Source organism: Nerophis lumbriciformis, linkage group LG21, assembly GCF_033978685.3.
Source record: "Nerophis lumbriciformis linkage group LG21, RoL_Nlum_v2.1, whole genome shotgun sequence".
In the NCBI taxonomy this organism is placed as follows: domain Eukaryota; kingdom Metazoa; phylum Chordata; class Actinopteri; order Syngnathiformes; family Syngnathidae; genus Nerophis; species Nerophis lumbriciformis.
In genome coordinates, this window is record NC_084568.2 from 28,813,761 (window position 1) to 28,829,771 (window position 16,011).

At 36.6% G+C, this 16,011-nt stretch overlaps 1 protein-coding gene across 1 annotated transcript in view; it reads right to left on the bottom strand.

Moving 5' to 3' along the window:
- kcnh8 (potassium voltage-gated channel, subfamily H (eag-related), member 8) overlaps positions 1–16,011 on the bottom strand; it is a 154,871-nt gene that overhangs the window by 21,492 nt on the left and 117,368 nt on the right. Inside the window, exon 11 of the mRNA XM_061982496.2 lies at positions 11,985–12,199. Coding sequence (XP_061838480.2) covers positions 11,985–12,199 — 215 coding nt within the window. The remainder of the gene's footprint in view (positions 1–11,984; positions 12,200–16,011) is intronic.

The window sequence follows — 16,011 nt, forward strand, 5'->3', positions numbered from 1 at the left end:
ATTCAATAAAAATGTTAGCCAATATATGCTACACTATCTGAACAAAACATCCCCATCTTAGCTGAGTAATAGCTGACAAATCACTGTATTATCTAATATTATTTATAATTATTAATGAGGCAGCAAGGGGTGACAGTGGTTAGCACTTGTGCCTCACTGCGAGAAGGTCCTGGACTCGATTCTGTGTGGAGGTTGCATGTTTTCCCTATGACTATGTGGGTCCTCTCTGGGTACTCCGGCCCCTCCCACCTCCAAAAACAAGAGAAGACCCCAATATTTGTGCACAAATGTAATTTTACTTTCAAAATGTCACCCAGGAACGTTTTTAAACGTTTTACTTGAGTGCATGTCATTTATTTGCCCAAAACATGCCAACAGTTTTATCTAAAGTTCTTTCAGGATGTATTTTGGAGTGACATTTGCCAGCGAGCACACCAGCCGGAGTCTCCTCGCTCATTTTTTGTACTGAGGTATTATTAATGTGATCACTGATTGTACAGTGGTTAAGGTCAAAGAGCTTGTACATTCAAAATAAATTGCATTATTTATCTAAGTGTGGTCATGATGGATGTGATATTTTTTGGTCATTTATCACATGAGTTAAATTATGCAATTTGCTATTCTTATTGCCAGACCTGTGTGTTTACTTCCGTACCTGACGGTTTCAGCTACAACTGTTGCTTTCCTCAGAGGTTGTCACATGAACCTCTTTGGATTATGATTTACTGGGTATGTATGTAAATTTGAGGCCTGTATACATACATATATATATATATATATATATATATATATATATATATATATATATATATATATATATATATATAAATATATATACTGTATATATATATATATATATATATATATATATATATATATATATATATATATATATATATAAAAAATATATATATATATATATATATACAGGCCTCAAATTTTAACTTTTTAACGTCAAGGCAAGTGTTGCCTTAAAGGAGGGCTCATATTTTCAATATATATATATATATATATATATATATATATATATATATATATATATATATATTTATATATATTATATATATATATATATATATATATATATATATATAATAAATATATATAATAAAAAGACTATAGATAAACGTTATCCATATATCGAAAGACAAATATTAGTTTTTTTTTAAGTCTTTAAGAATATCAACTTGTCCGCTTTTTGTCGTTACATGATGCCTTTATCTCTATTTTTACATTTTGAAAGAGGGAGGTTTTTTTTAAATTATCTATTCAAGTTATGTACATTTATATGTACATGTAGATGCTGTATCGGGACAGATCCATTACGAGTTTGAGCAGAAATATGTTGTATAGGAATTAACTATCCACAATAACACATTAAGAAAATGATGTGTCACATGAATGGTTTTGAAGTAATACCATTGTGACATGAAAAAAACACAAGTAATGTTAAAAAATAAACCCTGGTGTTTACTTTTTGATATCAAAATAAAATACAAAGCAGTTTGGCTAATGAAGATAATGTCACAACCCTGCTAATACATCGGAGTTGAAAGCACAACATGGCATGAAGGAGAAGGTACGCTGGAATTCGACTCTGGCAATGATCAAGCGGATCCAGCACAACAAGGAACCACTGAGTTGGAAAACCTGGAGGTGCTTTTGGAGCCTTGCAGGTAAAGTGTTATTGTCTTTCTTTGTAATCTAATTTGCAGTATCTACAATTTTTAATTATGTGGTATGTGTTTGTTTTTGCCCCTTAGGTACATCACAGAGCTCCTTGGCGGGGAAAAGTATTTGTCCTGTTCTGTTTTGCTCCCTGCGCTCTGCCATCTTCTGCATACCATGGAGGTGTCCGATGTTGATCCGGCTTCCATACTCTGCTTCTAGGCTGTATTTAAAACAGGTCTCAACAAAAGAAAAGGGAACTTGAACCTGGCCTGGTTAAAAGAAGCTACCGCTTTAGATCCCAGGTTTAAGGACCTTCGGTGCTTGCCACTGGCAGAAAGGGGGGAGGTGTGGCAAACTTTGAGTAATATGCTAAAATAAGGCACACTTGAACCACAGGGGTCCATGGATGAAACTGAACAAGAACCACCACCAAAAACGATGTTGCTCTTGCTCATGGGATCAGAGTCAGAATCAGAGTACCAGGAGCCAGGCACAGACAATGTTCTTGACAGGTACAAGGCTAAGGCTTGTGTGAACATTGACACATGTCCCTTGGATTAGTGGTCATCACATAGTGGTGCCGATAGTAAACTGCCCCATTTTGCACAAAAATACTGAGCTGCACTGAGCTGCCCCTGCTTCCACTGTACCCTGTGAAATACTTTTTTCATTGGTAGGTCACATTGTACAGAAAAAGAGATCAGCACTGTCATCTGAAAATGTAAATAGGCTTGTTTGTCTAAACAACTGGTTAAAGGAAGAGTAAATGCAGATGTAAATGGTGCAATAAAGTATGTTGAGTTGTTCATGGGTGTGTTTGCTACATTACCTATTAGTGTCCATCTGTACCTTGTTGTTTGCTACTGTATATTATTGCAAATTATTACCAAATGTGCACTTAAGTCTTACTCTACCGTCACCAGGTTTTGAGCAAATCAATGATTTGCAGTTAGGCAAAACATTAAAAAATGTTTGTATATGAGACTTTGAGAATAAAACACCATTTGTGTCAAAATAGTGTGTATTTTAAAAGTTTATTTAAATTCTGCAAGTATATATTTTCACTGCGATTAATCAAAATTCAAAAGTGCGATTAAAAAGTAATCGTTTGACAACACACATATATATATATATATATATATATATATATATATATATACATATATACATATACATATACAGTATATATATATATATATATATATATATATATATATATATATATATATATATATATATATATATATATATATAAATATATAGATATATACACACATTAGTGAATGAGCCACACTCCATTTATATCAAGACCCAGAACAGATCGATGGTTAGGGATGCTGCCTCTCAGTCAATAGTACTGGGTTCAAGTTCAGGGTTATTTATTTTATTATATGAGCGAAAACCAGGTATTAGATAGCTCAATGGTTTAAGACTGCTGCTTCTCAGTCAATAGTACTGCGTTCAAATCCATGATTTAGAAGCAAGGCTTTTTTGTTTCACTATATAAATAAACTTTGATTGATTGATTGATTGAACTATGATAGAGGTCAATTTAGACGTCGAGTGGATCTAGAATAATAGTGTGAAAGTCCAGTCCATAGTGGATCTAGCATAATAGTGTGAGAGTCCAGTCCATAGTGGGGCCAGCAGGAGATCATCTTAAGTGAAAACAGGTCAGCAGCGCAGAGACGTCCCCAACTGATGCACAGATGAGGTGGGGGGCGGGTCCCGACTTTGGATAGCTAGTGCGTCACCTGTGGTCACCGAGGCGGTGCCCCCCCTCTACATGAAGGAGAGGGGGGCAGAGCAGAAAAGAGACGGCAGATGGTCTAAAAGGGGGGTCTATTTAAAGGCTAGAGTATACAAATGAGTTTTAAGATGGGACTTAAATGCGTCTATAGTTCACTGATTGCATTTGTATATGAGCAAAAATCATGCCTTCATAGGATCCAGGATAGCTCAATGGTCAACACTGTGGGCTCCCAATACAGGGGTACTTGGTTCAAATCTGAGTTTTTCCTAGGTTTTGTTTCACCCCATTTGTAGTTTACTACTTCGGGTGTCTTCTCATAACAAGACTAGAATAGCTCAATGGTTAAGACTGCTAACTCACATTCAGTAGTACTGGGTTCAAATCCGTGATTTGGAAGTCCTAGTTTTTTTTGTCTCACCTCTATCATAGTTTACTGATTGTATTTGTATATGAGCAAAACTCATAACTTGATGGGACCCAGTATAGCTCAATGGTCAACACTGTGGACTCCCAATACAGGGGTACTTGGTTCAAAGCTCATTTTGTTCTAGGTTTTATTTCACCTCATTTGTAGTTTACTACTTGGAACCCAGAATAGCTCAATGGTTAAGACTGCTCCCTTGCATTCAGTACTTCTGAGTTCAAATTGATGACTTGGAAGTCTTAGTTTTTTTGTCTCACCTCTATCATAGTTAACTGATTGCATTTGTATATGAGTGAAACTCATAACTTAATGGGACCCGGTATAGCTCAATGGTCAACACTGTGGACTCCCAATAGAGGGGTACTTGGTTCAAATCTCATTTTGTTCTAGGTTTTATTTCACCTCATTCGTAGTTTACTACTTTGGGTGTCTTCACACACCAAAACCCAGAATAGCTCAATGGTTAAGACTGCTCCCTTGCATTCAGTAGTTCTGGGTTCAAATCCTTGACTTGGAAGTCCTAGTTTTTTTGTCTCACCTCTATCATAGTTAACTGATTGCATTTGTATATGAGTGAAACTCATAACTTAATGGGACCCGGTATAGCTCAATGGTCAACACTGTGGACTCCCAATACAGGGGTACTTGGTTCAAATCTCATTTTGTTCTAGGTTTTATTTCACCTCATTTGTAGTTTACTACTTCGGGTGTCTTCACACAACAAAACCCAGAATAGCTCAATGGTTAAGACTGCTCCCTTGCATTCAGTAGTTCTGGGTTCAAATCCTTGACTTGCAAGTCCTAGTTTTTTTGTCTCACCTCTATCATAGTTAACTGATTGCATTTGTATATGAGCGAAACTCATAACTTGATGGGACCCGGTTTAGCTCAATGGTCAACACTGTGGGCTCCCAATACAGGGGTACTTGGTTCAAATCTCATTTTGTTCTAGGTTTTATTTCACCTCATTCGTAGTTTACTACTTCGGGTGTCTTCACACAACAAAACCCAGAATAGCTCAATGGTTAAGACTGCTCCCTTGCATTCAGTAGTTCTGGGTTCAAATCCATGACTTGGAAGTCCTAGTTTTTTTGTCTCACCTCTATCATAGTTAACTGATTGCATTTGTATATGAGCAAAAATCATAACTTGATGGGACCCGGTGTAGCTCAATGGTCAACACTGTGGGCTCCCAATACAGGGATACTTGGTTCAAATCTCGTTTTGTTCTAGGTTTTATTTCACCTCATTCGTAGTTTACTACTTCGGGTGTCTTCACGCAACAAAACCCAGAATAGCTCAATGGTTAAGACTGCTCCCTTGCATTCAGTAGTTCTGGGTTCAAATCCATGACTTGGAAGTCCTAGTTTTTTTGTCTCACCTCTATCATAGTTAACTGATTGCATTTGTATATGAGCGAAACTCATAACTTGATGGGACCCGGTATAGCTCAATGGTCAACACTGTGGGCTCCCAATACAGGGGTACTTGGTTCAAACCCCACACAAGTAATCAGTAATTTGGCTGTATGGCGTCAAGACGACATACATTGAGTAATGTTATGTGCTCGTTGCTTAATTTACATATAGTTAAAAATCAAGTAAATGCTAAAGATAATCAAAAATAAATGGTCAAATAGTCAATGATGACACCTCAGGGGTTACATGTGAGTGTGTCAGAGAGTGTGTGTGAATCAGTGTGTGCGACTGAGTGTGTGAGTGTAATTCCTGAGGTGGGTGGGAATAGGAGTAGAAAGTTAATAATAAATAGCGTTGACCAATGAGCTCTCCTGGGTACAATTAAAATAAAATAGGTTAATTGTAATTGGATAAAAAAAAGTTAATTGAATAATTATTTTATGTTAACATCGCAAAGGCACAGTGACAAAGCCACAATATATGTCACCTTGATGCCTTCAGCCATAGCTAAGTAAATTACATATGGACCCAACCGGGATTGAACTCACCACCCTTGATTCCGAGTCAACAGTCTTAACCACTGGGCTACCCTGGGTCTTGTGAAGAGAAGATTTTGTTCCATACACAAATGCAATCGAGGACACCTTGCTCAGTAAAGTATGATGGCTGTAGAACAAAATACTGTCAACCAGAGTGGGGTTTGAACCAAGCACCCTTCATTCCAAGTCATCAAGCTTAACCACTGAGCTATCCGGGATGTTGTGGATGAAAAGTGTGTCAGAGAGTGTGTGAGTGTAATTCCTGAGCTGAGTGGTAATAGGAGTAAACAAGTTAATATTTGAGGACATTGACCACTGAGCTCTGCTGGGTTGAATAATTAAAATAGGTTCATTGTAATTGGATTATAAAAAACAACATAAAAAATAACTTATATTATATACAACTAAGATTTGAACCCAGTACTCCTTAACGAGAGCCCACACTGTTAACCACTAAGCCACACCATTCTTTGTCACCTCCCTGACTAGACTAAGATGAATGCAACAAAGTACAGAGACATTCTGGATGAAAAGCAACACTTCATCCAACCTGATAGAGCTTGAGCGGTGCTGCAAAGAGGAATGAGAGAAAGTGCCCAAAGATAGATGTGCCTAGCTTGTGGCATTGTATTCAAAAAGACTTGAGGCTGGAATTTCTGCCAAAGGTGCATCAACTAAGTATTGAGCAAAGGTTCTCAATACATGTGTACAGCCATCCATTTTCTACCGCTTGTCCCTTTCAGGGTTGCGGGGGGTGCAAGTGATTTTTTAATTTTTAATAATTTAATAAAAAACTGTTTTACCTTGTCATTATGGCTATTATCTGTACAATTCTGAGGACAAAATTAATCTATATAATTTTGGAATAAGGCTGAAACATAACAAAATGTGAAAGCACACACACACACACACACACACACACACACACACACACACACACACACACACACACACACACACACACACACACACACACACACACACACACACTCCAAAGTGAACTGCACCCTCATTTCAACTTGTTGTGATACACTTACCTCACAGTTCAATACCTTCCCCTCTTTAAAGCGCTGTTGTAGTTTGTTAGCGTGTGCATGTGGGCCAGTGGTGTGTGTTTGTGTGTGTGGGGGTTACACAACAAAAAGAAGGCACACTCGATCCTGACTGACTGTAATTACAGCAACAACACTTCCTCAAGTGCCCCCCCCCGACTCCCACTTACTCTCACACATCCATCATTGGCACACATTGAAAAACACTGTGCTACTTTTAGGTCCAATCATAGTATTATGTCATGTGTTCTTACTTTATCTAAAGGAGTTTGTTGTTGTTATTGATAGTAACACAAATAAGCCATGTTGAGTTGAGATACCATCTACAAGCCACAATAAAAAAAATGAAATCACCAGATTTGTAGGATGTTAATTCAATTATTATATTTTGTACAAAAAGCAGATAACACACATGACACAAGGGCTGCAACTAACGATTATTTTGATAGTCGATTAGTCAACGATTAGTCAACTAATCAGATAATAAAGCGTACGTACACATATTTAATGGTTCTAATTTTCCCATCGACTTCTAATGCAGATTAAGTTATTTTAGGCTTGTGCTTACAAACAAGAGATGACTAATTAATTCATAAATATGTATTTATACTGTAACTGTGCTGCTCATTCAGCTTACAAACAATAAAATTACTAATAAAATGTCCATTTAAAAAAAAGGAAAGGCAAAGTGCTAAAAAACAATTAACCTTGTTTGTGTATTTAAAAAAAACAGTTAAAATAACAGCAAGGAAAACAAACGACAAAAGACCAAATCTAACTTCCTCTAAAAGAAAAGAAGCATTTTGTGATGTTTAAAAAGCTGCACACTGGTATATTGACTATTGATTAACTCTTTAATAGATTGTATATTCAATCTTATGATACCACCGCATTGGTGCCTGTCTGTCTCTGATTGTGTGTTTTGTGTGTGTGTGTGTTTCATGATTCCATCTTTGTTTCACTCTGCTTGATCTAAAAATGAAACCGTTACTGACTATCACCATTTATTTTCTTGATTTATTGTAGTCTTTCCTGAAGAAAGGACTTAAGTTGTGTGTGTGAGTGTCATGTCTGTTTTCTACAAAATTAAACTGAATTAACATCCTCTAAGTCTCATAGTGATGACATAATTGTCGCCAGGGCTTGTATAATGTTTCATTCCTTTAATTTCTACCACAGATTTGAAGGTGTGAATTCAGGCAGTAACGACAGTAAAGAGATTTAAGTCCCCCCAAATCAGCAGAGGCACACTTCACATTTGAAATGAGCTCAGCAGCATCTCGCCTCATGGAGTGCATGAAGCAGTGTTTGAAATTAATCCATCAATTTAGCTCCATTCTATTAGACATGTTTTCCACACGATTCACGAACGGCTCTTTTAATTTATCCTGATTAGTGTAGGCTACACTGACTGAATAATACTCATTCAAACTGCAAAATAGTCCTGTATGTTCTTATCTAAATGTCTTCCAATGCAACATTTTCTAGCTCAGGTTCTTTCAATTAGATGCAGAATATCAAACATACAGTTGATGTCATTTCAGTGTAATTTACAGCTAAGGTCAGGGTTATATTTACCGTATTTTTCGGACTATAAGTCGCAGTTTTTTTCATAATTTGGCCGGGCTCCAGTGCAACTTATATATGATTTTTTCCTTCTTTATTATGCATTTTCGGCAGGTGCGACTTATACTCCGGTGCGACTTATACTCCGAAAAATACGGTATATCAAAAATGTAATCCCTCAAAATATTAGTTTTTCTCTACTAGTTTATTTTTTATATTTTTAAATGTATTAATAATCAACTAACTTCAAAGGTGTTCGTTTCTGGAACAAACTTTACAAGGGAACCAAACAATGTCAATCTTGTTCTGTATATAAACAAAAAAATCATAATGAAAAGATGCAACTTTGATTAAGTTCATGTTTGCATTTTTTGTTGTGAAATAGAAATATGGCTGTGACAATCTGTCACATTCACGTTTGGTTGTGTTTCCCTAGTTTGTGTTTATTTCCTGTCAGCGCTCTTATTTTGGTTCAATTTCCTGCATGTCTACCTAGTCGCTCGTTTCCCTCACCTGACCATGATTGGCAGCCTGGCATGCCTGGTTGCAGTTGCCAATCAGGCTACTATTTATACCTGCCTCGCCCTCCAGTCAGGGCTTGATGATTGTTTTTCTGTATCCTGTTGCCTGTTTCCCCTGCATGTGCACTTACCAGTTGCACTATTTGTTTTTTTTACATTAAAGTCATGTTTTCCTGTGCTACGCCTGCCATTGCTGCATCTTGGGCTTCAAGAGCAGCAGTTCCTGACAATGGCCTATATAGTTTTCTGAGTTGAATAGCTAATATGGTATTTGTGTGACTCGGGGGCAGATATTATATATTTCTTTCTGTTCCTTTTTATCCATGATGTATTTTAATGTTGTATCAATTATTTTATTCAATATTGAGTGAATTAAATAAAAATAAAAATGGAATGAAACTTGGCACCTTAGGGAGAATTCTAACCGTCTTGACGCTTTTTAAATCAATCTTAAAATTAATTGGATGCATGTTTAGTACTAAAACAAATGTATTTCATTTTTGGTTTATCATAAAAACATACATTAATAAACCTTCCATCCTAAAGTCTGGTTGGGATTCAAACCCAAAACACTTTTTGAGACAAGGACTAATGCTGCGAGCCACGTTAGCCAGTGGGATTTATCAGTGACTGAGCAGGAAGCCGCAAGGAATATGTTTGCAGTAAAACTTCATGTGAAGCGCCATATAGCATGCATTACATACTATACATTACCTTTTGCACTATATTAATTTATATTATTATGTGTTGTCACACATAATTTTTTATGTCATTGCCTGAAATAAATAAAAATAAATGAAAATGAAAAATGAAAAGCGCCATATAGCAACACATTTGGGGCCCCATGCACAAGACTCTTGAAGGCCCCCCACATCACACCCTAAACCCACCCATACACACGCACACACTCGGTATATGTTTACATGCACTAAAAAATAGCATATAATTTTAAAGATAGGATTAACATGTCTAAAAATTATGTGGATAAATCCCCCTAAACAATTTAGTTTAGTTAAAAAAAAGTAGTTTTTTACAAACAAGTGCCAACAAATCTAATATAAAGAGGCCAGAATATCAATTTGAATAATTATAAAACCTGTCATGATTATAAATATGTCAAATGTTCCTTTACTTCAGAGTGTAAAGTAGAGATTTGTCGATAATAGTTAAAAGTGGATAATACAAATCATTATTATTAGGATTATTTTGTGATTAATGCATCTCTTGGGGGTTAAGTCTCCCCCTGTCTTTAAAAACTCTGTCATTTTAATTGAGGGTCCTTGAGCGCACCACAGTTATGTGCAATGAGACGCAAAAGTGAATTGTGTACATTACTTTTTCCCATGCTGCCACAAATAGATTGATCATATCTTACCTTCCTTCTATAAAATCATTCTGGTTCTAAAATGTTGGTGCAGCGTGAGAATGCTTAAAGGTGAGCTTTGATGGCGTTGTGATGTCTGTGTTGAGTGAAGTGTTTGCCTATCCATGTGGAACAAACTATTTTGTATTCAAGGTAATCTTAGACGTTCTCAATATGATTGAAACAACCTTACTATTGAACTTTCATGGCTATATTGAGTTTACATTTACATAAAATGCATTTTTATACCTTACATATTCAAACGACAGAAAAAAAATCATCAAACTTTACAAAATGCTAGGGTCCCCCTGTGTGTCGGCCCCAAGTACAACATGCCCACAAGTACAACATCCCCACTTACTCCTCCACTCCAATGCATTTCATTTATAAGCGACTTTCAGCGAAGGCTACAATATTTTTAAACAAATGTAATTATCCATTGGTTTCAGTATGGCGTGCAAATTTACCTTTATTTTTTAGTCGGGGTGTCAAAACAAATCGATTTTTGAATTAATCGCGATTTTTAATCGATATAAAAAATCGATTTAATCTGTCCTGTCCAGCCACTCAGACAAATCATAATGTTGATGTAGATCAGGGGTGTCAAACTCATTTTAACTCATGGAGGAAAATCTGTGCACACATGGGCCAGACTATTAAAATCATGGCATTAAAACAAAAAAAAATAAAGACAACTTCAGATTGTTTTCTTTGTCTTACTTTGGCCAAAAATAGAACAAACACATTCTGAAAATATTACAATAAAAATATAGAAAAAAATTACGGCAGCGATAAAGTTTAGATCTATGAAGGAAAGAAGAAAGTGAATTAATGTTTATAACTGAATAAATTTACATAGGCATAAAAATGTATTTTCTTTTGAATAATTTTTTAAAATGAATTTAGTAACGTTTATGACTACCTTTTTCTAAAACACAATATAGAATGTGAGTTATAACAGGATAATGCATACATTTATCATTTATTTTCAAAACGGTTACAAAAAAGTGGGACCCCAAAAATTTACTGTGGGACCCCATTTTTATGACTTGATGGGGTCCCTGAGACCCCATTTTGAAAATTCCTAGCGCCAACACTGATGGAGATTGGTGTGTGCAAAACAGCAGCAGGTGGCTGTGGCCTGCGGGCCGGTTCTAATACTAATCAAATATCATCCCGGGGGCCATAGATAATTAATTTGCGGTCCGGATCTGGCCCGCAGGCTTTGACTTTGACACCCCAGATGTAGATGATCATATCTACTGTACACATTTAGTGTGGGATACTTCTCTTCTTGCCTTATTTGTATTTGACTTTATTCAATTTCCTTAAACAAAAGCAGTTTTATTTTAAGTAGACAGACATTTATTAGAGCTGTTTATCTATTTTATAGAGGAATGTAGTTAATTCATTAAAAAAAAACTATAGATTTTGAATCGAGAATCGATTCTGAATCAAATCATTACCCCAAGAATCGAATCAAATCGTGTAGTGCCCAAAGATTCACAGTCCTATTTTTTAGTTTTTTTTTTAATATATATATTTTTTTATTATTACCACTAGCGGTTCTCACTGATTGGCTGAGAGATGTCACATAGCTCCTTGCCGATAAAACAACAACACTACATAACACATTTTTACTGGATAAAAAAACTATGGTTGAGGAGTCGGACTCACGTGTGTCTCTTGTCCCTCCCTCAGGTTGTATGTGAGATCTTGCTGGATGTCCTGGACAAAGTGGTGCGAGTACTCCGGGTAAAGGTCCAGCACCTCGTAAAGACCCTTCAGATGAATACACTGCAGGTCACAGTAGGTGAGAGCTTTCACGTCCGCGTTGGTTTTTATCACTCGGTCGTCTAAGGACAGGTTCGCTCCGATCAGATCCCCTTTACCTGCTCAGAGGAAGACATAGACAATTAATTTCCAAGAGGTAAATAATGTTCTCTTTGGTAGCTGTCACAAAGCAAGAAAGAGCACATAAATCAGCATTTCTCTTCATGATAAATAATGACATAAAATGCAATATTAATGTTGACATGTTCATCAATTCTTCCTGAGTCTAATGCTACACACACACACCAGCTCTTCATAATATGCAAGCCTTTGTCACCATGAACATGTTTTATGCCACCTGGAAGTCACAACATAAGACAATAACCGCTGTTATTTATATTAATGGAGTGTCAGCTAATGTTTTCCTCCTCTGTTGACATTAAATTATGTTTCCCTTCATCCATTTCGCTTTGAGACGTCTCACTGCTCCCATTTAAAACTAACTCAGTAGCGCCCCCCTGCCACCAGTTTCACTGATCTCCACTAAATTTGCTGGGGAAGTGAATGACGACAGGACGCACAAAAAAGTTTTAAGAACCCGTGTTGGCAAACAAACAGGAAGTCCGCCATGTAAATGTCAGCCTTTGTGGTCCAAAATCAAGTCCTATAAGGTTGCACACTATCGTTATATGGTGACAATGCATGTCGATGGCACATTCTAGCTGTGTTTTGCGGATTTGACAGCGACGAGCGAAATGAACATGTCCTCAATGCAATGTAACATCCCAGCTTGCCGCTAACGTCCCTCCACAGTGCAAAGCCACTTTTAGGTCAGCAATCCTCGCCTCCACAGCGGCAAAAACTACGTTACTTACAAGTAACATTATCACTGGAGGACAAAGAATAGCTAAACATGCCACACAAAACCCCCTATGCTAAGCGCTAACTGCTAAGCTAGAGCTCGAGAATGTAAACAAAGCTGGGCGGATCGATACAGTCTCGACAATAAGGATAGTAGGGGGAAGTGAAGCATTAGGATATGGTGGATACTATAGTGGTTATATCGATATTTTTTATCATATAAAAATATTTAGTTTTTTTTGTACTTGTTTACAAACTCAGCAAATAAGTCCCTCAACACAGGAAGGCTTTGAGGGCAAACATCCAAAGTATTAAACTCAGAGCCAATATTAGAAAATGATTTCGATATTTAACTGATTTTGTTACACCGCCATCCTGTGTTTTTGTCTAATTATAATTGTGATCCAAAAATGTTACCTATTGATTTTGAACATTTTAAAGTATCAGCATCAGTATGATGAATACTTTGAAAACTTGGTATTGGATTCATACCCAAAACTAATGTCAAGTATCCAAACACCAGAGGAATAAGTGCTTATTACATTTGAACAGAAGTGTCGATAGAAACATGTTACAACAGAAAGTAATCAGATAAATTAGCAGGTAGAGTTTTGACAAAATAATGCAACCAGAAATGACAAAATATGTTACCGCTTATGTCAGCACCGAAATTAGGAGCCTTTGTAACCCTTTTTAAAATGGTTTTATTATCATTTACATACAAAATATATGCATGGTTATCGCAGGAGGCTGCAATAAATATCGCAATATAGATTTGAGACCGTATCGCCCATCCCTACGGTCATACTTTGACAAACTCCTCACAGGAACTTTAAACAAATGAGCCTAAATTCATATCATTAATTTGAAACATTTGAGCCTATGCCGTAAGATGTGGGCAGGGCATGGCCACAAACGTGGGTCAGTCTTGACGAGGCGGCACTAAAATGTCAACATTAACAAGACAAGATCCGACCTCCATTACCGCTGCTCTTCGCTTGAATTATTTTTGTGTTTTCCTCGACCTTCTCTGCCTCTTCCTGCACACGTCACACGTATTAATTTGATTTTTTTCTTGCAGCAGATTTTTGTACACATCACGGGAATCTACGTGTTTCAGATGAGTTCTGTGAATTGAAACATTTCTTATAAATACTAGGACTCAGACTAGATCTGACCAATCTAAGTTTAGGATCACGAACTGATGAGGCCTACTTGGATGAAACGTCTTCCAAGACAAACCAAACAGTCCAGTTGCCATCGATAGAATGCCCTGAGATGACAATGACTGGATGAATGACAACATTCATAGACTTATTAATACTGTACGCTTTGTTTCTTAACAAATAACTTTTTGAGTCTTACTTAGCGCAACCAAGTTTTCATCTATTAATGCATCCTATTGACTTTTCCACTCATTAAAAACATTTTACAGTCATCATAATAACTTTTTTGTACGTACAAACACCTTCATTTTAGCAGAGTTGCATTTTAAGCAGCTCATTAATGAGGAGCCCGGTCATTTGATACTGTGCTTTTCTATTATCAAAAAGAAATTGCATCACAATAAAAACCTGCTGTAATTATAGCTAGGACGTTTATTTACCTAAGCAACAGCCGACTGTAATTGTGCAGAGGCGTCCAAACTACAGCCCGTGGGACGATTGCGGCCCGCCGGTGACTTCAATTTGGCCCGCGTCACTGCACGAGTTCAACAACCAATCTGGCCGGGCAGGGAGTTTACATATTAAATTTAAATATCTGGCGGTCTGATAGATGCTAATTCGTCACTACCTTGTGGACAACGTAAATGACTCATCTTTCTCGAGGCCACAGCACAGAATATACATATATATGACCCAAACCAAACAACCTTCCCTAGTCATGGTGGACCAAAAAAATTAAACCAGCACAAAAAGTCAACAAACACGGTCACACATAACACAACCTGCACACTGAACTTTGTGGTTATTATGTACGTATATATGGATAGTATAAAAACATTCATTACAAGGCATGATGGAAAAAATGCAAAAAAAACTCTCCACATCTATCTAGGTTTGGTGCATTTTAGCTGCTTGATATTTCTGATTACAAAACTTTTAGGAGGCCATCACGAAGGTAAAAAGGAGTTGAACTTTCACATACTCTTATTATTCTATTCTACTCTAATTATTCAATTCAAATAATGATTATACATCCATTATATGATTATAATATGCACACATATGTATAGGGTATATCAAATACATATACATATATACACACATATATATATATATATATATATATATATATATATATATATATATATATATATATACACATACACACACACACACACACACACACACACACACACACACACACACACACATATACATACACACATATACATACACACACATATACATATACTGTATACACATAAACACATGTATACACATACATATATACACACAAATACATACACACACATATATACATACATACACATCTTTGTACATACACATATACATTCATACATACATACAAAAATGTCTATACCGTATTTTTCGGATTATAAATCACAGTTTTTTTCATAGTTTGGCCGTGGGTGCGACATATACTCTGGAGCGACTTGTGTGAAATTTTTAACATATTACTGTAAAATATCAAATAATATTATTTATCTCATTCGCGTAAGAGGCGAAGCAAATGGCAGAAATCGTCATACACACGTCAGCAATCGTCACTCACACGTCAACAAATAAGAATTCGGCGGGGGAGGGTCATGGCAGAAGTGCATTGTGGGTCATAGGATGCTAACTGCTATATGCTACTGCCGTAGCTATTAAAATGGATCACATCAACATTGGCGGTAACTTATAAAAACTGAGAAGGACTGAACTAAAATGGCACCGAAAAGGAAATCATATACTGCAGATTACAAGCTGGACGTAGTGAAATATGCAGCAGAGAACGGCAATCGAGCAGCAGAAAGAAAGGACATACCAGAGGCGACACCGGGGTGGAAGATTTCATCGGATTTAGCGATTGGGAGTGACAGATTGTTTGGTAAACGTATAGC